This window comes from Diabrotica virgifera, chromosome 10 (assembly GCF_917563875.1).
Source record: "Diabrotica virgifera virgifera chromosome 10, PGI_DIABVI_V3a".
NCBI lineage: Eukaryota > Metazoa > Arthropoda > Insecta > Coleoptera > Chrysomelidae > Diabrotica > Diabrotica virgifera.
Genome location: NC_065452.1, coordinates 149,635,487 through 149,660,293, shown reverse-complemented (window position 1 = coordinate 149,660,293; position 24,807 = coordinate 149,635,487). Strand labels below are relative to the sequence as shown.

General features: G+C 33.9%; 1 protein-coding gene across 4 annotated transcripts in view; it reads left to right on the top strand.

The window, feature by feature from the left end:
• Positions 1–24,125, top strand: part of LOC114340256 (centrosomal protein of 290 kDa) — an 80,784-nt gene extending 56,659 nt beyond the window's left edge. For all 4 annotated transcript variants that reach the window (XM_028290979.2, XM_028290978.2, XM_028290975.2 and 1 more), the window contains exons 19-24: positions 67–444; positions 626–863; positions 922–2,199; positions 8,314–8,420; positions 23,724–23,817; positions 23,938–24,125. In XM_028290979.2, coding sequence (XP_028146780.1) covers positions 67–444; positions 626–863; positions 922–2,199; positions 8,314–8,420; positions 23,724–23,817; positions 23,938–23,976 — 2,134 coding nt within the window. In that variant the 3' untranslated portion in view covers positions 23,977–24,125. The remainder of the gene's footprint in view (positions 1–66; positions 445–625; positions 864–921; positions 2,200–8,313; positions 8,421–23,723; positions 23,818–23,937) is intronic.
• The last annotated feature ends 682 nt before the right edge of the window (positions 24,126–24,807 follow it).

The following is a 24,807-nucleotide window of genomic DNA, read 5'->3' as shown; positions in this document are numbered from 1 at the left end:
TATATGCAAAATAAACGAAATACAGTGTAAATAAAAATATTTTTCATTTTCTTTTGGATATTTCAGCCAATACAGAAATCTAAAACGTGAAATGGAACAACTAGAAAACGAGATAAAAACTCTAAGAGATGCTTTTAATACCAAACAAGATATTTGGATAAAAGAAAAATTAGATTTAGAATCAAAACTTAAAGCAAGACCACTTTCAGGAAGTGGTGATTCTGATAGGCAAAGACTGAAAGCTCTACTTGAAGAGAAGCAATCAGAATATGATCAAATTAAAAAAGAGTATGACGCTATCCACGAACAAATGGATTACATGAGGAAAGAAAACGACGAACTAAAGAGAAAATTGGATGACTATGACAAGGTTAACAAAATTCAAAGAAATATTAATGCAGACAGTAATGCAATGGAAAAAGAAATCAAACAGTTGAGGATAAAGTAAGTAACTTAAATATGTATAATATATCTATATGATAAAAGGGAAATAATAAAAAAATACCCCCTCTGTGACACTGACTCATTTCCCTGAACTACTAATAACTAAAGCATGCTTTTATTTAATCTTGCTGATAAAACAAAAGATATCTTTTCAATCCCCTAATCAATAACTATTTTCTAGATTAAACAATCTCGAGAAAAGTAAAAAATCTGATCTCGCCGAACTGAAGATGAGATACGAAAGCCAAATCAATGTGGTAAATGGTGAATTACAATCTCTTCAGAATCAAGTTATTAGATTTAAAAGAGAAAAAGACACCTATAAACACATGCTAGAAACAGCTCAAAAAACTATTGGAGATCTCAAACAATCCCCTAAGTTATCCAGAGATGGACCTAAAAACCTTAATTATGATGAGGTAAGATTAAAAATAAATCTATTATTAAACTTTTACTTACCTAAAATTTTACTTTTAGCTGGAAGACTCAAAATCCAGAGTAGCAAGCCTTGAAGAACAAATAAGTTGTATGGAAGACGAACTTTCAGAAGCAAGGCTAGAATGTTCAAGACTTAAAACTGAGTTAGTTTCTGAACGTTCATCCTTCGAAGTAAAATTATCAGAAATGCATTCCAAAGTAAATGAATTAGAAGAAGAAAAGGTGTTGAGTAGCGGTAGGACCAAAATAGTAGGTTTACGAACGAGAATGGAGCTAGCATGGCAAAAAGAAAGAGAAGAGCAGCAAAGGCTGCTTCAAGAAACGGCAACGCTTGCAAGAGACCTGCGACAAACGTTATTTGAAGTAGAAAGGGAAAGGGATAAAGAAAGGCTAGAAGCTAAGCGTAAGCAAGACCAATTAAAGAAAACTTCTGATGAAGATCAAGATGAAAACAAAAAGAAGATTACAGAGTTGCAATGTGATCTTTTGGAACTTAGAGACGCCCATGCTAAGTTGAGAACTACGAATGAGAAGCTTAGAAGAGAAAGAGAAAGGTATGAAAAAGAAAGGGAGGAGCACAGATCAATAATGCATGGCAAAAAACGTGTTGATTTGGAAGATGATCGAAAAATAAATGCTTTGGTTGAGCAAATGGATACATTAAAACAATTAGCACCAGAACTTTTCTTCTCTCGCGAAAGTGAAGCTCCATATACCCCCACACCTCCAAGAAGGACTAAATCTAAATCAAGAGAAAGTTCTCCAGCTCTAGAAAGAAGGGAAACGTCTATGGGTCCTGAAGAAAAACAACAACAAATTCAGTATATAATGCAAAGGCTTGTACACACAACCGAAGACCTAAGAAGACTGCAACGATTCTCTGAAGAGGATGCAGAAAGAGAACGCGTTAGAAGATCCATGGGCATTAGAAGAGCTACTTCAACGGAGCATGAATCGGTAATTTTCCGAAACAAGACACCCCAGATAAGAAAAAGCTCAGCGTTTTCCACAGGCAGCTTAAAACGTAAAAGTATTTCCCTGGAACATACTATTCAAACCGAACAAAGTATTTGGACCAATGATAACAGCATGTCAAGCTTGAATTCGCTTGAACTGCATTCTGATATAGAGACGAGTAAAACGAGAAGAGATGCAAGCTTGGATAGCAGGTTATCTAGTGGGTCCACGCAAAGTGAATTAGGCGACAAAAAGAAAAAGAAAGGAATCATTGGAAAGCTTAAAAAACTAACTAAATCTAGAAGTATCGACGATAAAGATCCAGATAATTTTTCGCCAATGAGGCCGCTCTCTACAAAGGTAAAAGTTCAAATTTTAATAAATTAAAACGTTTTTTATTATCTTATTTCACTCATTTCATCGTTCCCAGTTAGAGGTCAGTCTAACTTTACTCCGGTGTAAATGTTTGAATATTTATACCATCTTCTCATTATATTTTGATTCAAATCAGTCTTCTTGTAAAATCTCTTTGAAAAGGGGTAAACCCCGAAACACGGTGTCAGAGATGGTAAGACACTCGAATTGAATCAAAACGAAACCGATTATTTTCATTTTGTTTTTTATTATGTTTATATATATTTAATAATCAGAAAATCTTGCATTATATTAGTTTTTCTTCTCGTCTCTCTATTATAATGCCATCCTGGCCTGGTGCCTTTCTATATTTTTCATCTCTTTTGGAGCTGAAATAATTCATTTTCTGTTTTGTCATGGATATCTTCTGACCCTTGCTTAGTTTAAAACTTTCTCATACCTAATTCCTTCTAACGAATATAGTTGTTTACAAAGTTTATTCATAATATAAGCTATGCAGGAGATGTAAACATTAGTTGTCAGCGATGTCGTCATCAGCAACACAGAAATGGCTATTTCGTTCAGTTTTTGAATATTTTTGGATAACAGTTACTTGTATAATCGCGTAAATTATTCATTAATTTAATTAATAGTATTATTTTTTCACCATCTATGTATTCAGTGATTACAATAATTTATATAGAATACAATAAAAACTAATAATCGAGAAAAGAGAAAAAGTGATTTGAATAATACAAGTACTGTTACTATGGAAGGAGTAGATAAATTTTGAACATATTTAACAACTAAAATTATTGTTGTTTACATGCACTGCATCCCTTATTGAAATTTAGTATAGAATAACTCGTTTGCCTGCAAAATCTGTTCTTTTTGTGATAATATTTCTTTCTGAATTTTTGATCTTTTTATTGTATTTCCTCCCTATGTAGGATTTTTCTATGTAGGACCTTCAGATTTTCTTCTATTGCATTTTTAATCTCAATCACATTCTGTTATTTTTTGAGATTTGTTATCTCTTTTGTTATGGTATACTCGCAGTTCTAACTGATAGTTTTCTTCTGTTTACCATTTGTTCTTTAGTTTATTATATGTTTACCTATTACCAGCGCCGGTTTAACCAGGGGTCTTTTGGGTGCTGTAGCACCGGGCGGTTGAAGGTTCTAGGGCGGTACGCGTGAAGCGCGTGCTGTTCCGAAATTATATGATTATAGTAAAATAAAATTTGCATACAAATCCACATGATATAATAATAAAATTTTTTCTGTTTTATCATTAACTTGAAAACTTAACAATAATTTATAAATAAATTATTATTATTAACGTCGACGTACCTATATGGTTTATGCACTGTGTTCAGTATATGTTATCTAAATGTCAGATAACGTACAAACATGCCGCGCGCCGTAAAATTATATCATTCTACAGCGTTTAAGAATAATGTGCGAACACCGCAAAATACACGTTTGGGTTGGCAGACGGCCTGACGGGCGCCGGCCGGCGCGCCGCGCCGAAATAATAAAACAGAAACTGCTTACTACTTGAACCAGAAAATAATAAGGCGTAGGTCGGTAGAGTTGATTAGTAAAATTTGTTCTATCCTATTAATACAGACCAGGCAGTTGTATAAATACGAGTAGAAATAGAAATACCTACAAACGTACAACTAAACTAAGGTAAGATGTTTGACTTACATTAGAAACTGAATAGGTAATTATAATTTGTAAATTAAACATTAATATAATCAATATTCAATAGAAAAATATGGAAGGGCGGAAACAACCTGGATCTTTCTGGCGTAAAAGGAAACAAGAAAAGCAAGAAAGACAAAATAAAATTTTGAAAGGTATACCCAAAATGACAGCATTTTTTACACCTGATGGAAATCAAGAAGACGACACTACAAATATTTCCCAACCCGGTAGTAGTTCTAGTGCTACTAGTGATAAATATATTCATATTCAACCACATGAACTTATTTTGGAGACTTCAGAATTAGTGCCAGAGCCAGAGCACTTAGTATCACCTGTTTCAAAAGTATTAGAATATGAATAAGCAACCACCAGTAACTCGGGTAAGGCATATTTAAATTTTTTTAACGAGGCTAAAATGCAAAAAGATAACGGTGCCTTTACAAATGGTAAATAAAACAGGAAAATGACAAATAATTTTTTTATTTCTTTTCAGATCCAAAACAGGATTTACTTAATTTTAAAGATCCGGCATCTAAAGTTGGAGTCAGATATTAGTAATACACAGATGGGGTTCAGAAAAGGACTAGGTACTCGAGAAGCTCTCTTCGGTTTGAATGTTCTTACACAAAGATGCCTAGACGTTAATCAAGAAGTACATGCATGTTTTATCGATTTTGAAAAAGCGTTTGACAGAGTACGCCACGATAGGCTAAGAGACATTCTTGAAAGAAAAGACATAGATAATAAAGATCTGCGAATAATTCTCAACTTATATTGGAATCAGAAAGCTAACATCAAAATAGAAAACGAGATATCAAAAGCAATAGAAATACGTAGAGGAGTAAGACAGGGATGCATTTTGTCACCACTGCTATTTAATGTATATAGTGAAAGCATCTGTCAGGAAGCCCTTTTGCAAGCAAATGAAGGAATCGTAATCAATGGAGAGGTTGTAAATAATATTCGATACGCAGACGACACTGTACTAGTTGCAAGAACAGTAGAAGAATTACAACGATTACTTACAAACATAAATATTGCTTGCAACAATTATGGCATAAACATTAATATCAAAAAAACCAAGTATATGGTCTTCAGTAAAATCATGACACAACCAGCACATATTAGTATAAACGGCATTCAAATTGAAAAAGTATCAAGTTATAAATACTTGGGAACTTTAATAAACGAAACTGGAGACCAAAACAATGAAATAAAAAGACGTATCGAAATTGCCAGGGCCACCTTCATAAAGATGAGAAAATTCTTCTGCAACAGAGATATAAGCATCCCTCTACGATTAAGAATGCTAAGTGGCTACGTATTTAACACGCTATTATACGGTGTAGAGGCCTGGACTCTCAAACAGAACAACATAAAAAATATTGAAAGTTTCGAGATGTGGTGCTACCGTCGAATGCTGAAGATAAGTTGGGTTGAAAGAATCACAAATCTTGAAGTAATACGAAGGATAGGAAGAGACCCAGAAATTTTATTAACGATAAAACGAAGAAAACTCGAGTATTTGGGTCACCTGATGAGAGGTCATAAATACGCATTACTTCAAAATATAATGCAAGGAAAAATAGAAGGAAAACGGAATCCAGGCCGTAGAAGAATGTCGTGGATGCGGAATTTGAGAGAGTGGTTTGGCTGCACCACTAATGAACTTTTTAGGTCAGCTGTAAGCAAAGTCAGGGTAGCCTTGATGATTTCCAATCTCCGATAGGAGTGGCACGAGAAGAAGAAGAAAGATCCGGCACTTTGGCAAGATTCCCATAATTATGCAGAAATGATTCTAGAAAAATGGGTCGAACAGAATCTTACAGATATGGACTTTTCAATGTCAAAAAGAAATTTCGGGGAACAACACAGGTATGCCGGTAAGCAAATATTTTATAAAAGACTTGTTAATGGAGAAGTGGTTCGCCGCGATTGGGCAATTTACTCCGAGAGCACTGGCAATATATTTTGTCTTCATTGTGTATTATTTGGAAATAAAAAGAACCAATTTAAAACAGGATTTTCATTATGGAATAAAAGTAAGGAAAAATTAGACGAACATGAAAGATCCAATGATCATATAGATAATCTGAAAATGTATATATGACTCGCTTATTAAAGCAAAGAAGAGTTGATGTAGAACTCGAAAAGGAAATTAGCACTGCGAAAGAATATTGGGTGAAAGTACTAGACAGAATCATAAGTGTAATAAAGTTTCTGGCTACCAGGGAATTGGCATTTAGAGGTACTCATGAAAGAATTGGCGAAAAACGGAATGAAAACTACTTAGGTTTACTGGAACTATTGTCAGAATATGATCCATTTTTGAAAGATCATATTAATAAACGAGCAAATTTAGGCAAGGGCAAAACGTCATATCTATCAAAAGATATATGTAACGAATTACTGAATATTTTATCCAATCGAGTCATTGATGAAATTGTTAGACAAATTAAGGCAAACAAATACTATTCTATAAGTGTAGATTCAACACCTGACATAACACACCATGACCAACTTACAGTGATTTTGAGATATTGTGACAATAAAGGGAATCCCGTGGAAAGATTCGTGGGATTTTATAAAAACAATGGGCATAGCTCACAACAACTTGAGGAAACAGTTATTGGGCTGTTAGAGTCTTTGAAATTAGATATTAAGAACTGTAGAGGCCAGTCTTACGACAATGCCAGTAATATGAGTGGAAAGTATTCTGGTTTGCAAGCACGTATTAAAGCTTACAATGATTTAGCTCTCTTTGTGCCGTGTGCTGCTCACTCTTTAAATTTGGTTGTCCAAAATGCAGTAGATTGTTGTTTGGAAGCAACATCTTTTTTTATGTTGGTACAAGCTATCTGCAATTTTTTCTCCGTGTCTACACATAGGTGGGAGTTATTGTCTCGTGCAATAAAGGATTCGGCTGAGTCGAGGCAGACACTGTTACTAAGAGAGTGAATACAACCCATTGGTCTTCTCGTTTTGATGCCGTAAAAGCGTTAAAAAGCAATTACAGTTTGATTAAAACATGTTTGATTGGAATATCAACGGATATAAATGAGAAAAACATAGTAAGAGTTGAAGCAGCTTCTCTATCGGAAAAACTTGATTTGTTGGAAAACAGAATAATTTTATCATTTTGGCATGACGTTTTACAAAGGGTTAATGAAGTGAATAAATCACAACCGCTCATCTGTTATCATCTTTAGCAGATTACTTTGATTTCTTACGTGATCGTTTTGATCACTACGAGGCCTTGGGAATGTTGTTAACAGGGAACGAAAATTATGCTGAGAAGAGGATTATCAAAAAAAAAAATGCAATTAGGAGAAATGAATTCGGAGGCAAGCTTAAGCCAAAAAGAAAAAATGCGAACATAATGTTATGTTTGTATAATAGACAATCTTAAGTCGGAGATTATTCGCCGATCTGATAGTTATAAATCTTGTTCAAGAGCATTTGAATTTTTGTTTAAACTAAAAGCTACGGAAGATGAAGATATTTTCAGATCGGCAACCGAATTACAACAAAACTACAAGGAGGATTTGGACGAGTATTTTCCCCAAGAATGTGTTCATTTAAATCATTTGTTAAAGTCTCTTCCCCAATTAAAAATAGACACTCCTTTAGAATTGGTACAGGCTTTATACGAAAATAAATTAATATCTTCATTTCCAAACGGTAATATTTGCCTGCGTATTTTTCTCCATAATGGTCGCAAATGCAAGTGGCGAACGCTCTCTTTCGACACTAAAAAGGGTAAAGACCTACTTAAGAAATGCAATTTCCCAAGAAAATTTGAACTCCTTAGCAGTCTTATCCATTAACGAGGACCTGCTAAATGAATTAAATATAACTGATATCATGGAAAACTTCGCTTCAGTAAAATCAAGAAAACAAGCTTTTCAATAGTAAAGGTATTTGCTTACCTACCTGATGTTACCTGTTTGAATGTTATTAAGTAAATTTTTATTTTAGTTTGTGAAGTTCGCCCTTAATTTTTTCCTTGTATATTGTTAGTTTTCATTTAAGTTTGAAACCAAAAAAAGTTGTATTTTTTTTTATTTTAATAAACTTGTATTTAAAATATGTTTTGTTGAATTGAAATAAAGTTAAGAAATATTTTTGAGCCTGGGCGCGGCATCCATATCAGCACCGGGCGGCAGACTATGTTAAACCGGCACTGCCTATTACCTATATATTATATTTTTATAGTTTTTTGTTTGAGGAAATGTTTTTCTGCTGCATTTTTAATACTGACTTCCAGATTTTGAGTGATACTATCCAAGGGCATATCATCATCATGGTTCAGAATCCTTTTTATGTCCTTCTGGCTATAAATAACATTTAGATCTATTTTCTTTTAATTATTCTTATGGAATAGAAATGTATAGACAATTATTTTTAGACTGCTTCTGGTGAGAGCGTTGAAGATACCAAAGGGAGTAAGAAAGACTTAAAAGAAAGAATAACTGGTATATTTAAAAAGGCTGGTTCATCATCAAGGAGCAACAGGTAATAGTAATAACAATAATAATAATATTCTTTATTATCATAAAGTACAAGAACAACATCAAGATTTAAGATGAAGCTGAACAGACACAAACAAAATTAATTTTAATTTAATACAAAATTACGCTTAAATACATAATACAAAAGTCCATTCCTGAAAATATTTTTAACCATTTCTTCCTAAGATATTGATTTGCTTTTTTATTCTTCTGTGATATAATATCATTGACCTACTTAGATAATACTTATTTTGATCATTAGAGTACGCAAAAAGGATGAGAAAAAGGTATATGAAAGATGGAAGGAAAATAAATACGTATCAAACTTATTGGTCTTCATCAGCAAAATTTATTTGCTTCATCAGGATATACTAAAACCAACGGCGGATCCAGCACCCTTGTAAGGAGGGGGCAATGAAATAAAAATGTTCTTGTCACTGGCGTACGCAGGATTCTTTTTCGGGGTGGGCTGTTATTTTCTTCTTCTTCATGAACCATGTCCTTTCAGAACGTTGGTTACCATCATAGTTATCTTAATTTTATTCACTGCCATCCTAAATCAACCATGAAGTTCTTCTTCGTTCTAGACTGCGTTTGCCTGCTGTTTTCACTTACATATTATTTTGTAACCACTTATACTTGGTACCTCTCATTACATGTCCGAAATACTTCAGTTTTTCTTTTCTTGATACTTTTTATAATCTCAGTAGTCTTGCTGAGACGTTCTAGTATTGTGGAGTTTCGAATCTTCTCTACCCAAAAAACTCTTAAAATTCTTCTACAGCACCACATCTCGAAAGCCTCAAGGCGCTTTAGATCGATTTTATTCACAGTCCAAGACTCGACACCATACAATAAGCCCGAAAACACGAAGGAGCGAAGTAGAGGGATCCTTAATGCGAATTTTAGGTGACGGTTACATAATACTTTGGACATCCTTCTAAAAGCAGCTCTTATTCGGGGGTTTTATTAAATCGTAATTATCTCTTTCTTAAAAAAAGTGTCATACGAAGTTTGATAGATTCATAAATGAAGCTATAAGAAAAGATCTGGAACAAGAACCGATAATGAGGAAGATCGAAAACAAACAATTGAGCTGGTTTGGCCACATACAACGAATGTAGCAAACAAAGAAGGTACATGACGCCAAAATGAGAAACAAAAGAAAAAGGGAAGGCCGAGGAAGACATGGATGGACTAGATCCAGGATATATGTGAAAGGAGACACATGAGTATAAGAGATCTGAAGAATCTGGCCACCAATAGAAGCGCTTGGAAGAAATGGATAAGAGACGGAACCCGACATCCAACGCCCTGAAGGGTACTATGGATTATGAGAAAGAAAGAAAGAAAGTGTCAGTAGACACCAGGCGAGGTCTCAAGGAGGGGGCAATTGACTCCATTGACCCCCCCCCCTTGGATCCGCGTCTGACTAGAACACATTTCTTTTCAGTAGGTACAATGAAATTCAAATGACAGAACATTGTATAAAAAGGATAATAAATAATAAAAACTTACAACATGATGTTAATCCATAAAATTGCCCTTTTCCTTTCCCTTTCCGTTTCCCTTTCGTCAGCCAGGACTTCTACTTTTTACGATCTTCCCAGTCTCCGTCTTCCCATCCTTTCTTTGACATGGCTTCGTCGACTTTCTTCCATGATCTTCTCGGTCGTCCTCTCCTTCTGGTTCCTCTTGGGCTCCATTTTGCAACCGTGTTTATCCATGTACTTTCTGCTCTTCGACGTGGCCGTATAATTTTAGTCTTCTCTCATCTATATATTGTAGAGCATCCTTTTCTACTTCCATTCTTTACCTTATCTCTCCATTTGGGTTTTTGTCTCTTCTGGTCAGACCACAGCACCTGCTCCAGTATTCCATGTCGGTCGCCAGAATGGTTCTTTGTTTTTTTTTTGTTTATGACCCAAATTTTTGCTGAATATGTCATGATACTTCGTACCAGTGGCGCACTCAGGGGGGGTTTTGGGGGTTAAAACCCCTCCCAGGGCATATAAAAAAATATAAAGAATAGTAGGAAAATGTAACTTGTCTTTCAGAAACAATACAACAAAATTTCGGTGCCCAAGCGAAGAGGACAAATAATCCCCGGACAAATAATCCCGGACAAAAAATCTCCACAAATTATCCCTGGACAAAAAATCCCCAGACAAAAAATCCCCGGACAAATAATCCCCGGACAAATAATCCTCGGACAAAAAATCCCGGAAAAATAATCCCCACAATTTTTTTTGGACAGAATATCCCCACAAAAAATCCCGGACAAAAAATCTCCAAGAAATATTTGCTGCAGAATAGTTTTCTAAAAATTTTCCTGTTAATGCAATCGACTCAAATGTTTTACAGCCCCAGTGCGTGAGAGCTATAGCAATCGCCATGAAACCGCTTTTCGACACGAAAATAATGATTAGCAATTAATATTAAGCATAAATTGCAATTTCGATGACCAAATTTCGAATTTCAATTCCATGCCGAAAACTTCAAATTTTACATGACAAACGAGTTTGAGTTTTTTCAAAAATTGTGGAAGATATGGGAATTCGGGAATGCACTAAGGCTGTGGGAACCATGTTGTAACTACTCGCTTCAATTTTTTACTAACTCTGCTTTGAATAACTATGTTCAAGACATTGCCTATTCGTGATGAGAACTGCTGCTCCCGAAAACGGTAATCTTGATTGTAATGCAAAAAACCTGTTACTTTTTGTAAATTTAACGTCAAAAATATTTAGTTATTATCATCATCAATGGCGTTATAACTCTTCGACTATCCTTGCGAGTGGTTTACTAATGCCTTCCATGTGTCGGTCCTGTGCCACTATTTCCCATTTTCTCACTCCCATTTTCTCCAGATCTTCTCTGACTGCATCTTTCCACCTTTTTCTAGGCCGTCCTATACAGACTTTCTCCAATCTGGCCTCTCCCCGAGCAGCTATGGCTGGTTTGATTTTTGGATAAATTTTTCGCATGGCATATTCTAAGGCCAGGTTAAACAACAACGGGGACAACAAATCTCCCTGTCTCAGTCTAGAATTTACGCAGAAAGCATTTGACACCCCACCTCTTCTAATTTGTGCTGTAAGAAGTTACTTACACACAATTGCGTTACCGCAGTTATGTTTCTTGGGTACGCCCAGCTCGACCATTGAATTCCATAGTATAGGATGATTAATTGAATCATAAGCCTGTTTGAAATCTATAAAGATCTAATGCACGTCTTGATTATACTCCCAATCCTTTCAAGCATTTTTCTAATATAGTATGGTATAGTTAGACCCAAACCCAGACATCCAAAGTGAAAGTTATCCTCCAACACCAAATTGTTCTATATGGTCCACACAATGTCCAGAAAAAAGTCACACCATTTTGAGCGTCGGGTTTGGGGGGAGAGGGGGGAGAAATCTGTAAATTCGTAGTTTTTTACGTTTTTCGTCAATATTTCTAAAACTATGTTTAGCATGAACAACCTTCTATACAAAATTGTTCTACATTAAATTTGAAATAAAAAAGGCCCTATGCATAACCCTTCTAAAATGAATGATTCCAAAGTTACGGAGGTGGTATAGTATAATTGGTCCAAAAAAAGGCCTAACCCAGACATCCAAAGTAAATGTTTTCCTTTAACACCAAATTGTTCTATATGGTCCACATATTGTTTAGTAAAAAGTTACACCATTTTGAGCGTCCGGTTTGGAGGAAGAGATGGGGGAGAAATCGGTAAATTAGTAGTTTCTTTACGTTTTTCGTCAATATTTCTAAAACTATGCTTTAGCGCAAAGAATGTTTTATAGAAAAATGTTCTACATAAAATTTAAAACAAAAAAGGTTCTATACATAGTTGTTATAAAATCAACGGTTCCAGAGTTACGGAGGGTGAAAAGTGGAGGTTTTCTATACTTTTTATATTTACCGATTTCTCCCCCCTCTACCCCCCCCCAAACCCGACGCTCAAAATGGTGTGACTTTCTTGCTGAACATTATATAGACCATATAGAACAATTTGGTGTTGGAGGATAACTTTCATTTTGGATGTCTGGGTTTTTGGTATAGTTATACCATACATTGCCCAAAAAATATAAAAAGTATCGAAAACCTCGACTTTTCACCCTCCGTAACTCTGGAACCGTTGATGTTATAACAATTATGTATACAAGATTTTTTGTTTTAAATTTCATGTAGAACATTTTTGTATATAACATTGTTTACGCTAAAACATAGTTTTAGAAATATTGACGAAAAACGTAAAAAAACTACTAATTTACCGACTTCTCCCCCATCTGCCCCCCAAACCGGATGCTCAAAATGGTGTAACTTTTTACTGAACAATATGTGGACCATACAGAACAATTTGGTGTTGGAGGAAAACTTTTACTTTGGATGTTTGGGTTAGGCCTTTTTTTGGACCAGTTATACTATACTACCTCCGTAACTTTGGAACCATGCATTTTAATTATGCATAGAGCCTTTTTTATTTCAAATTTAATGTATAACAATTTTATATAGAGGGTTGTTCATGCTAAACCGCATAGTTTTAGAAATATTGACGAAAAACGTAAAAAACTACGAATTTACCGATTTCTCCCCCCTTACCCCCCAAACCCGACGCTTAACATGGTGTGACTTTTTTCTGGACATTGTGTGGACCATATAGAACAATTTGGTGTTAAAGGATAACTTTCACTTTGGATGTCTGGGTTATGCCATCTTTTGGATCAACTATACTATTATACTAATAGTAAATATTTGATCAACAATCGATCTTCCGGGTCTGAAATCACACTGGTAGTCACCAACTATTTCTTCGGCGTATGGTAGTAATCTTTTTAGTAATACGAAAAATATTTAGTCATCAGTTTCAATTCGCTACAAGCAACATTTCATAAACCTGCTTCAAAAGCTTTCAAAAGCTATGTCAAAAACCTGTTTTCTGCGTTTTCATAACTAAGCTGAACATTCTTAATAGCGCAAAAATTTTTCATGGATGCACACAGATAATGATAATAGGCAATGTTTTGAACTTAGTTATTCAAGGCAGAGTGAGCAAAAGTTTAAAGCGAATAATTACAACATGATTCCCACAGCCTTAGCTCATACCCCATATCTTCCACGATTTTTGAAAAACTCACACTCGTTTGTCATGTAAAATATGAAGTTTCGGCATGTAATTGGAACAGGGCTTTTCATCGACTGTCATTTGTTTCGAGCTTCTGTCATGTGTCACATAATATTAATATATCTACGCCATACGTCTTTGATTTGTATCATTCCAGATACCAATAACGTATGACGTAGATATATTAATAGTATGTGACACATGACAGAAGCTCGAAACAAATGACTGTGAATGAAAAGCCCTATTCGAAATTTGGTAATCGAAATCACAATAATTCATGCTTAATCTTAATTACTTAATCATTATCTATTGTCGTGCCGAAAAGCGGTTTCATGGCCATTGCTATAACTCTTATGCACTGAGGCTGAAAAACATTTGAGTCGATTGCGTTCACGGGAAAACTTTTAGAGAACTATTCGGTAGCAAATATTTCATGGAGATTTTCTGTGGAGGATATTTTGTAGAAAAAAATTTGTGAGGATTACTTTTGTCCGGGATTTTTTGTGGGGATTTTTTGCCCGGGGATTATTTGTCCGGGGATTTTTTGTCTGGGGATTTTTTGTCCAGGGATAATTTGTGGGGATTTTTTGTCAGGGATTATTTGTCCGAAGCCAACCCCCTAGAGGAAAATTCTGGGTGCGCCACTGCTTCGTACTATTGCTATTTGTTCTTTGATGTTTTTATTCCAGATCACACTATGGTGTTGTCTTATACAAGATCTTGTTTATCCCAATCTATTTTTATCTATTCTTCTGTTATTCCGTTTTTCGACATTATAAAACCCAAATATTTAAAATCCTTCGTTCCTTTTATTTCTACGCGTTCTTCTATTTCCAAATGTTTGACGTCTTCTTCCGATATTGCTAAGTATTCCGTTTTCTTCATATTTATTTCCAGGCCCACCTTTCTGTATTCCTCTTTTAGTTTTTTTACTATGTAACTGATACCTTCCTCATCTTGAGCCATCACTACCTGCGAAACACACGAGAGATAATCATCCCTTATCGGTATTCCCATACCCCTACATTTTGACTTCCAAGTTGTTAGTGAGTCAGAGGCGGGTTTACCTATTGTGCAGGGTGTGCGGTGCACACGGGCGCCGGGATGTTGGGGGCGCCGAGCGCCAAAGAGCGGGTCCTTTACGTTGTTTTAACATAAAATATGCTTTAAAACGATTAATGAAAAATTACATTGGCACTTAATCGCGTTTTATAGATTGCCGCCCGCCCGGCTATGCGTCCATCGGACGGGCGGCAATCTTTTGATTCGTTCGAAGACATACCGACAATGATTCCTAAATCAGTTGTGGAACCTATAAAGGTCAAATTTCTTGGAACTAAAAATTGAAGTAAACGATATTATTCAAGATTTTACTAATGCAAAAGCACGAAAAGTATCTTTTTTTATAAGTATATGTTGTAACGTTACAAACGTCACATCTTTGCTATTTTATTTTTAAATAATTATTTTATTTTATTTTCTTTAATATTTCATTAATAATTATCATCTCTATTTGTTTTACCTGTTTTCCACGTTAAAAACTTGTTTGGCGCCGTCTTTTGTTATCCTCTATTTCCTATCTCCCTTTTCATCTAACATCTAAGTCATACCCCAAACAGCACAATTACATCCCTGGGACGTACCCGGGATGTACCACTAGGACATTCGTACCTCCTGAGGACGTACGTTTCAGGTCCTGGGAAATCCTCGGTACGTACCGAGAACGTCCGATGTTACAAAATCATCCGTGCCCAGGACGTCCGACCGAACTCTCCTGGGGACGTCCGACTAAAACCTCCTTGGGACGGTCGTCCGAAACCTCCTTGGAACCTCCGACCAAACCTTTTTAGGGCATTATGTAAAATGTTTTCAGAAATTTTAAACATGGCGTTTAATTACTATTAAACTATGTTGAAAAAGTCTAAAATTATTTTATATAAATTTACTCATAATTTTTAAAGATGAAATCTGCATTTAAAATGAAAAAACACATACCTATTACCTATATATCAAACAATTTTTAATTAAACTTTAACAAACAATAAGACGTCTTTTTATGTTCCTTCTCCTCCAAATTTTGATAATTCTTTTACCTACAATCGTAGATAAAAGAATATACCTAAGTTCCTACCTTATATAAAAACACTTATGCCATGATTAAATCCGGTTTTTGCTGAAGTAATGTATCTAGGTGTACAAATTGTTCCTCTGTTTGCATTAGAAAGTTAATCTTTTGTAGAATGAATAGAACCTAACATCAGAGAACAAGGACCACAGAGAAACGACACAACCGCACTAAAAACGTGTACCGTTTTTGAAGACGCATGCGCGAACCTGGTTGCTTTAAGTATCACCAGCATGCTAATTGTGTCCCTCCTGGTTGTTTTACGATAGTCCGTAGGCGTGTATGGTAAATACTCGACTTAAAAAGTTTGTTTGAGCATTTATATAATTATAATAGTTAAAATGTCTGGTTACTCGTATGTGTTTCACGGATGTTCATCTGCGACAGGAAGAGAAATAAGTTTATTTAGATTTCGTAAGAATAATAACAGGTAATTGTTATTGCTTTGTAATTTTTACATAAGTGTTAGTTATTACGTATCTAATAGTCTTATTTTGACTTGATTAAATATTATTGATAATAAATCATGACGAAAGTGATTCATTTTCTTGAATTTAATTACCCCTACGTAATGCATATAAAACTAAACTTCGCTCTGCCAAGCAAGGGATATTTCAAATTAAAAATATTAAATTTGGTGTCAGACGCAAGTCTACGAAGGTTCAGCCAGGTCAAAAATTCAACAGATGTTTTCCGTATGTTATCGCACTCCAAGATATCCTATTTTTACGAAATAAAAATATATAAAGAGTTCTATACACGAGAATTTCTGATTTAAACGACAAAAACAAAGTACGATTCAAACAAAAATTGTTGGAAACATAATTGGGCCGATAATTGAGAAAATCTTAAAATTATAGCAGAACAAGACTTCAAAATTGCAAAAACACGGTTGCAAATAAACAAACTTACATTCAATAATGAAAAAACTAAATACTTATCTACCTTTTGCAGTGCAGTATACAAAAATTGTCTGCCAACTTTTAATTATTTAAATATAAATAACAAAGGTTACCTATATATATATGGATCGGAGTATACATCGGAATCGTATTGTAGTGTTGTTTTCTGAATAGTTTGTTTTTTTGAATGTACCTAATATCTTTAGAAACAAAGAAAGTAGACGGTTTTGTAGTTTAACATGTCTTTTGTGGATGCAAAGGTACAAAGGTGGATACATCGATATTATATTGTAGTCTTGTGTTTTATTTCACAACGTACTATGTTTTCCGTCTTTTGCGTTATTTTTTCGGATATTAGCGCACTCATCACCGTATATTATAGTATAGCTTTCCGTGCGTGACAAGCTTTAGGTTCTTGACGTTCGGCAATATTTGTACTGCTTAGAGCCAATTTAAAATATTTACAGAGATAAAATTCCGCTTAAAGAAACATTGTCAAATTATGAAACATGAAGAGAAGTAAATGTAAAATGTCTTCATACTTTTGCTCCAAAGATATATCAGAGAAGGTATACGTTTCCAAGACAATAACAATATTGACATTCGATTTCAACATAAAGTTTTTTTATCGATCACGAACATTTGTCACCCAAAGAGAATTGGAACTTTCAGAGTTTGTGACATTTCCCTGGAAGTTACAATGGCTGTGTTATTTTTCGATAACCCATATTAAAAAATATAATTTATTAGGAAATACCCCAACGAACAAATTATATCTTGTATCAGCCCAAGCCAAAAACAATCAGTGAATGTCACACCTACCATAGGAAATAGGTATATTTTATTATTGGTCTTTCAATGCCAAAATCACGATAAACAAAAAGCTATTTATATTTATGGTTCCAATCAATATGATTTTCACCATTACTTTGCATTGTGCGATATATTTGCAACCTTTTGTAAATCAAAAATGATTCCATTATTATAAAGAATGCCAACAAAAGTCGGCCCTGCACGCAACTTTTTTTTCGGTGCAATATTTTATATTTATTGAAAGTCAACATAAATGCTTAATTTTATTTACGAATTTATATGTATTGTGTGACATGCCCACTGACTATTGGTATGCTGGTTGTTCAGGTTGCTTTCAAGGTCATTGGCGGCGTGCTCACGAAGGATCAAAGGCGTGTCGCTTCTCTGTGGTCCTTGTTCTCTGCTAACATTTCCTTCTATAACGGTTAATCTAATCCCTATCCTATGATTGGCCAGGCAGGGTCTAGCTTGACATAATATGACACCGTTGCCGTATCCTCAATTTTTTCACAAACATAACCACGTCACATATAGTTACATTTAAAAATAGCTGCTTCAATAATTTTGAAGCACCAAAAAAATAAAGTTTGAAAAAGTAAATAGTACATTATCAGTGTAAATACTGGATAGAAAAAACTCAAAAGAGGCATTTTAAATCAAAGTTCATTAAAATTGTTACAAAAAAAGATAAATAAAGATCAACTGTATAAATGTTTTTAAATCAAAAGATAATTTAAATTCTTTTTATTAATGATTACTATTAAGACATTAATTGAAATTTAAATTATTCAGTAGATTATATTCAAAGTTAACCAACACTGTTATAAAAAGGAAGATCAACTGATAAATGAAGATAAACTGTATAAATTTTGTTTAGATTATAAATCTATCTCTATATATTAATCTTACTATTCTTGTATATTATACCATTGATTGGAATTATACAAGAATCAAACAATTAAAGTATGGCAACACTGCAAATGCCAAATAACTGAAGGTTATTAGATACATTCCTGAACTGGTCTGGATTCGTAATTCCTAGGGACGTCCGTAATCGTACTTCCTGGGGACGTCCGATTAAGGTCCCATTGCATTCTGACTTAGCGGGACCTGAAACAGACGTCCTGGGGACGTCCGTAATCGTACTTCCTGGGGACGTATTAATTTGTAATTCCTGGGAACGTCCGATTGAGGTCCCCGTACATTCGGACTTAATTGGGACCTGAAACGGACGTCCTCGGGATGTCATGTGCTATCTGGGACTGAACATACTTCATATTCTCTTAATCTCTAATTTATCTCTAATGTATCTCTAATGTATCTCAATGATATTTCAATTATCGTGACAATGTGAATTTATCGACAATGTTGTAGTATGTGCGTCCTGTAATAATTCGTTAATAAATTATTATTTTTTTAAATAATCACAAATCACAAAGTTGTTTTTTTTTATTTATCTAACCAATTCCTTCCTATAAGTACTATTTACTCGTGTACTCAAACCTGTCAAATTTGCTCAACCAATTTTCAACCTTACCTCATAGATAAAAAAGTTCATTTTTAATTAAATATTTTTAGCAGATTTGGGTAGGTTGTCCTGATGCCGTGAATACCTATTGGCTCCCAACATCATTTAATATTGCACTATTTGCATCCGGATTGTTGTTTACATTATAAGCGTACCTAATACCCTCTAATACCTACTCTATGTATAGTCGGTTCGCTAAATAAACTCAGACACAACTAGACAAGGCGAAAACGGAGGACTCGTTGGGAAAAATATTCCCATGAGATATTTTTGCACAATTACATTCGTGAGACATCCCAGAATAAGGTTCAAGAAGTCGCCCACGTGAAAAGTGGGCCAAATTTTTTTAACAATTTTTTTTTAATCAAATTGCAAAAATCAATATTTTTATAGGTTTTTTGGACCATTCTGAATAAAAAAGGTCTCTTATAATTTTTCTCTAAAGTTGATCGTTTTCGAGTTATAAGCAATTTCAAATTGAAAAAAACGAAAAATGGCGATTTTCAAAGCTTAATAACTCGGTTAAAAGTTATTATTATGAAAGTCAGAAAGTGACTAAATCAAAGTTTAATGCCTTCCTACAAAATACCGAACAAATTTTTGTCATTTTATTACTAAGCTGTTATTTTTAAGTAATAATATTGAGCGCCATGCACGTGGTATCCGGCGGTAAATGCTGAGTGCGAGAGAGATGCCACTCTGGCAGTCCAATTGTGCATCTACTTGCACTCACATTTACGGCCGCGTACCACGTGCATGGCGCTCAATATTATTACTTAAAAATAACAGCTTAGTAATAAATTAATGACAAAAATTTCTTCGGGATCTTGTAGGGGGGGCATTAAACTTTGATTTAGTCACTTTCTGACTTTCATAATAATAACTTTTAACCGAGTTATTAAGCCTTGAAAATCGCCATTTTTCGTTTTTTTTTTTAAATCTTAAATTGCTTATAACTCGAAAACGATCAACTTTAGAGAAAAATTATAAGAGACCTTTTTTATCCAGAATGGTCCAAAAAACCTACAAAAAAATTGTCCGGGCCAAAAATATTGATTTTTGCAATTTGATTAAAAAAAATTGTTAAAAAAAATTTGGCCCACTTTTCACGTGGGCGACTTCTTGAACCTTATTCTGGGATGTCTCACGAATGTAATTATGCAAAAAATCTCATGGGAATATTTTTCCCAACGAACCCGCCGTTTTCGCCTTGTCTAAACTGGCTAGTTAATTTATTAACTAATTTTGCCAATTTAGTAAAATTGGCAAAAAAAATAATTACTAACTAGTTAATAATTACTAAATAGTAGTAAATAGTAATTTTGCCATTTTTGGCAAAATTGGCCAAAAACAAAAATATTACCGATTAAAATCACTAGCCAGTTGTGTCTGAGTTTAGTGAACCGACTATACTAGTACTAGGTAGGTAAATACCTATTCAACTATGTATTCCATTTTGACTGTGTGTCTACCAAAGGGCGCCAGGGCATCGACTGCACACGGGCGCCACATGGGCTAGAGCCGCCTCTGAGTGAGTGTTCTAAAAATATTCTAAATAGTTAGTGACGTTGGGAATTCCTGTATGTATAGTCCTTGTGTTGTTTTGAAGTCGGTAACTATCTGGTTTCCGATTTTTATATATACTTAATTTCCCCTGTACATGTTCTTGATTACTTGTGTTATGTTAGCTGGTTAGCTGATTACTACATTAATTAAACTTCTTAGTTCAAACACTATTATAATGTTTTAATTTTGTTATGGTTGAATAAGTACATGGTTTAGTAATTTTATCTTGAAGTTCACTACATGACAGAATTTCGAGATACATTATTAAACCATGTAGGTACTTATTCAACCGTAACAAAATTGAAACATTATAATGGTGTTTAGACTAAGAAATTTAATTAATGGTTTGTGTTAATGTTAATAGATTTATGGATTAATCTCATTTTGTAGGTTGTTAATAAATTGACTATTCTATAAAGGATCCCCGATCCTATATATTGGAGTATAGTTGTTATTATTTATTATCCTATAATGGATATTTATTTTATTTTTATAGGGCTCTGAAATTTAAAAAACCACACTAATAAGAACACCTAATTATATTTTAATTTGATTGCTTTTTCTTTCTATTCTCTATGTATCATAGTTGAAATACATTTTCCAAATATGTAACAAAATAAACACATAAAATAATTATACTCACTGAATTTTAGAATATATTTTGTCCATTATCTTCTGTTTTTTAATATTTATGTTATACCTACATGTTGAGTGCCTTCAAGCTTTTTTAAATAATCTCACTACTAGTAAGTGTACTAATACCTACAAATGTAATATTTTATAAATACTTACATTTTTGTCTTATCTACACTACAGAGTCTTGATAAAGGGATCAAACAATCCCGAAGGCTAGGCAAAAAGTCATAAGAGTGTTTCTTTGATATCTTGGCCAACCTTCTGACTGCAACCCTAATAAACTAGTTGTTTTGTTAATATTGACAGTCACTAATATCCAGTAATTCTTATATATAGTGTCCCAAAAGTAGTGGAACGGTCGAATATTTCGCGAACTAAACATCGGATCGAAAAACTGAAAAATACGTGTTCAATCATTTTCAAAAATCTATCCAATGACACCAAACACCAATCCCCACTACACCCCCTGGAGGTGGCGTGGGGGGTAACTTTAAAATCTTAAATGGAAACCCCCAGTTTTTCTTGCAAATTTGGATTCGTTACGTAAAAGTAGGCAACTTTTATTCAAGACGTTTTTTCGAACTGTGGATAGATGGCGCTATAATTGGGAAAAACGATTTATCCTGATACCATAGGTAAATTATAGAAACGATCTAATATCTCACGAAATACACTTCCAAATGAGAAACCAAAAACAGATTTTTAATCTTTTTTGATAACCTATCGAATAACACCAAACATGACCCTCCAACCCACCCCCTGGATGTGGGGTGGGGGTAACTTTAAAATCTTAAATAGCAACCCCCACTTTTTATTGCAGATTCGGATTCGTCATAAAAAATTAATCAACATTTATTCGAAACATTTTTTAAAATTTCTGATAAATGGCTCTAATAAATCGAATTTTTCCAATTAAGGCGCCATCTATTAAGAATTCTAAAAATGTTTCGAATAAATGTTACTTAATTTTTCATGACGGCTCCGAATCTGTAATAAAAAGTGGGGGTTGCCATTTAAGATTTTAAAGTTACCCCCCACCCCACATTCAGGGGGTGGGTTTAGAGTCATGTTTGATGTTATTCGATAGGTTTTCGAAAAAGATTAAAAATCTGTTTTTTAGTTTCTCATTTGGAAGTGTATTTCGTGAGATATTAGACCGTTTCTATAATTTACCTATGGTATCAGGATAAATCGTTTTTCCCAATTATAGCGCCATCTATCCACAGTTCGAAAAAATGTCTTGAATAAAAGTTGCTTACTTTTATGTAACAAATTAAAATCTGCAAGAAAAACTGGGGGTTTCCATTTGAGATTTTAAAGTTACCCCCACCCCACCTCCAGGGGGTGTAGTGGGGTTGGTGTTTGGTGTCATTGGATAGATTTTTGAAAATAATTGAACACGTATTTTTCAGTTTTTCGATCCGATGTTTAGTTCGCGAAATATTCGACCGTTCCACTACTTTTGGGACACCCTGTATAAATATACAGTATGTCCCTGTAAGTTGTATCCATATGGAAAACTTTTTTATTATTAAATTTACGAAAAAAATTATTCTTCATAAAAAGCTCTGCATGGTCCAAAACCTAAGATTTAACCATCAAATATCAATTTTTTTTGAATATTATACGAGGTATGTCAAAAAGTTTGAATTTCACTCAAGAGTAAAGTAGCTTTATTTTTCACAATATTGAAAATTGCTATTATGAAAAGTTGTTTGGAATTAAAAACTATATTCTAGTATGCAATTACATCCTTCTAATTGAGAATATTTTTTTTTAATTATGGAAAACTAACATTATTTTCAGTTATTTCAATTTAGATAACTCTTTTATTATTAATTTTACGTAAAAAAGTGATTCTTAATAAAAAGTTCTGCATGGCCTAAAACCTAAAATACAACCATCTTATGTCAAATTTTATCAATTTTATACGAGGTATGTCAAAAAATATAAATTTAGATCAAAAGTAAAGTACCTTTATAGTTCAGAATATTTCAATTAGAAGGATGTAATTACACACTGAAACATATTTTTTAATTCTAAATACCTTTTCATAATAACAATTTTCGATATTGTGAAAAATAAACGTATTTTACTCTTGAGCGAAATTCATATTTTTTGACATACCTCGTATAAAATTGATAAAATATGACATAAGATGGTTGTATTTTAGGTTTTAGACCATGCAGCACTTTTTATTAAGAATCACTTTTTTTCGTAAAATTAATAATAAAAGAGTTATCTGAATTGAAATAACTGAAAATAATGTTGTTTTCCATAATTTTTCACAAAAAAAATATTCTCAATTAGAAGGATGTAATTGCATACTAGAATATAGTTTTTAATTCCAAACAACTTTTCATAATAGCAATTTTCAATATTGTGAAAAATAAAGCTACTTTACTCTTGAGCGAAATTCAAACTTTTTGACATACCTCGTATAATATTCAAAAAAATTGATATTTGATGGTTAAATCTTAGGTTTTGGACCATGCAGAGCTTTTTATGAAGAATAACTTTGTTTCGTAAAATTAATATTAAAAAAGTTTTCCATATGGATACAACTTACAGGGACATACTGTATATATCAAAGATACTTTTTACAGCGTTGAACGAGGCATTGAGAGGAAACATGAGACGAGCTCAACACAAAGGCCTTTGGTAAGAAATGGAAGCAATGGTCATATAACTGCATCAAGTGTAAGTATAATTAAACTAATAAGATGTAAAAAAATCATAATATTTGAAGTTTTTGACCTCCTTTATTCTGAAATGTGTCACCACACTGCCTAATAAACTTACTTCTTTTGTCATTTTTAGGATACAGAGAGCTCGAAGTCAAAATCAAGAAGAAGCTAATGGCAACAACTAATATATATTAAGATAAGAATGTCATAATCGTAATAAGTGGTAAATAGGTGTACGTGGAGTATTAGAAAATGTTCTGTTTTCTGAAAAATTGGTCCATGTTTGTATGTCAAATAAAGAAGTATTTATACACAGAATAATTCTTTATATCTCCAAAATTTCCATCATACTAGCTATAATCTACAGTAATATATGGATCGAAACAGCAATGCAGACGTTTGTAGCCAGTTCAGAAAGGTTCCACGTGCGCAGTATTAGAAATTAGGAGAGAAGTTAGACAAGGATGTGTTTTGTCACCCCTGCTATTTAATCTTTATTCCGAATTTATATTTAAAGAGACACTGGAGGGTTTCAAGGAGAGTCACGGTGAATGGCGTAAATATCAACAGCATCAGATACGCCGATGATACGGTGTTGATTGCGGATTCCGACTTGGGTCTACAACGTCTCATCTACAGGACCAACTCAGTCTGTGAGCAATTTGGTATGAAAATAAACATTAATTCGACAAATGTTACAGTTAATAAAAAATTACAAATGTTACTCGAAACGCAATAGAAATGTCAGGTTATCGTTTTGAGAAAAAGATCTTCTTCAGGCTGCTGCGCGAAATAATTGTTCTACCGTGGAACCACACCATTGTCTAATATTACGCAACCACAAAAGTTTCTTTCGACCAATCCATCTCTTTCCCTCCACTTTTCCTTGTATTATAAGACGAAGTAGATGGTATTTAGGTCCTCTAATTATATTGCCGAAGTATTCTGTTTTTCTCCTCTTTATGATGTTTGTGAGAAAAAGATAACAGAAGGTCAACTCTAC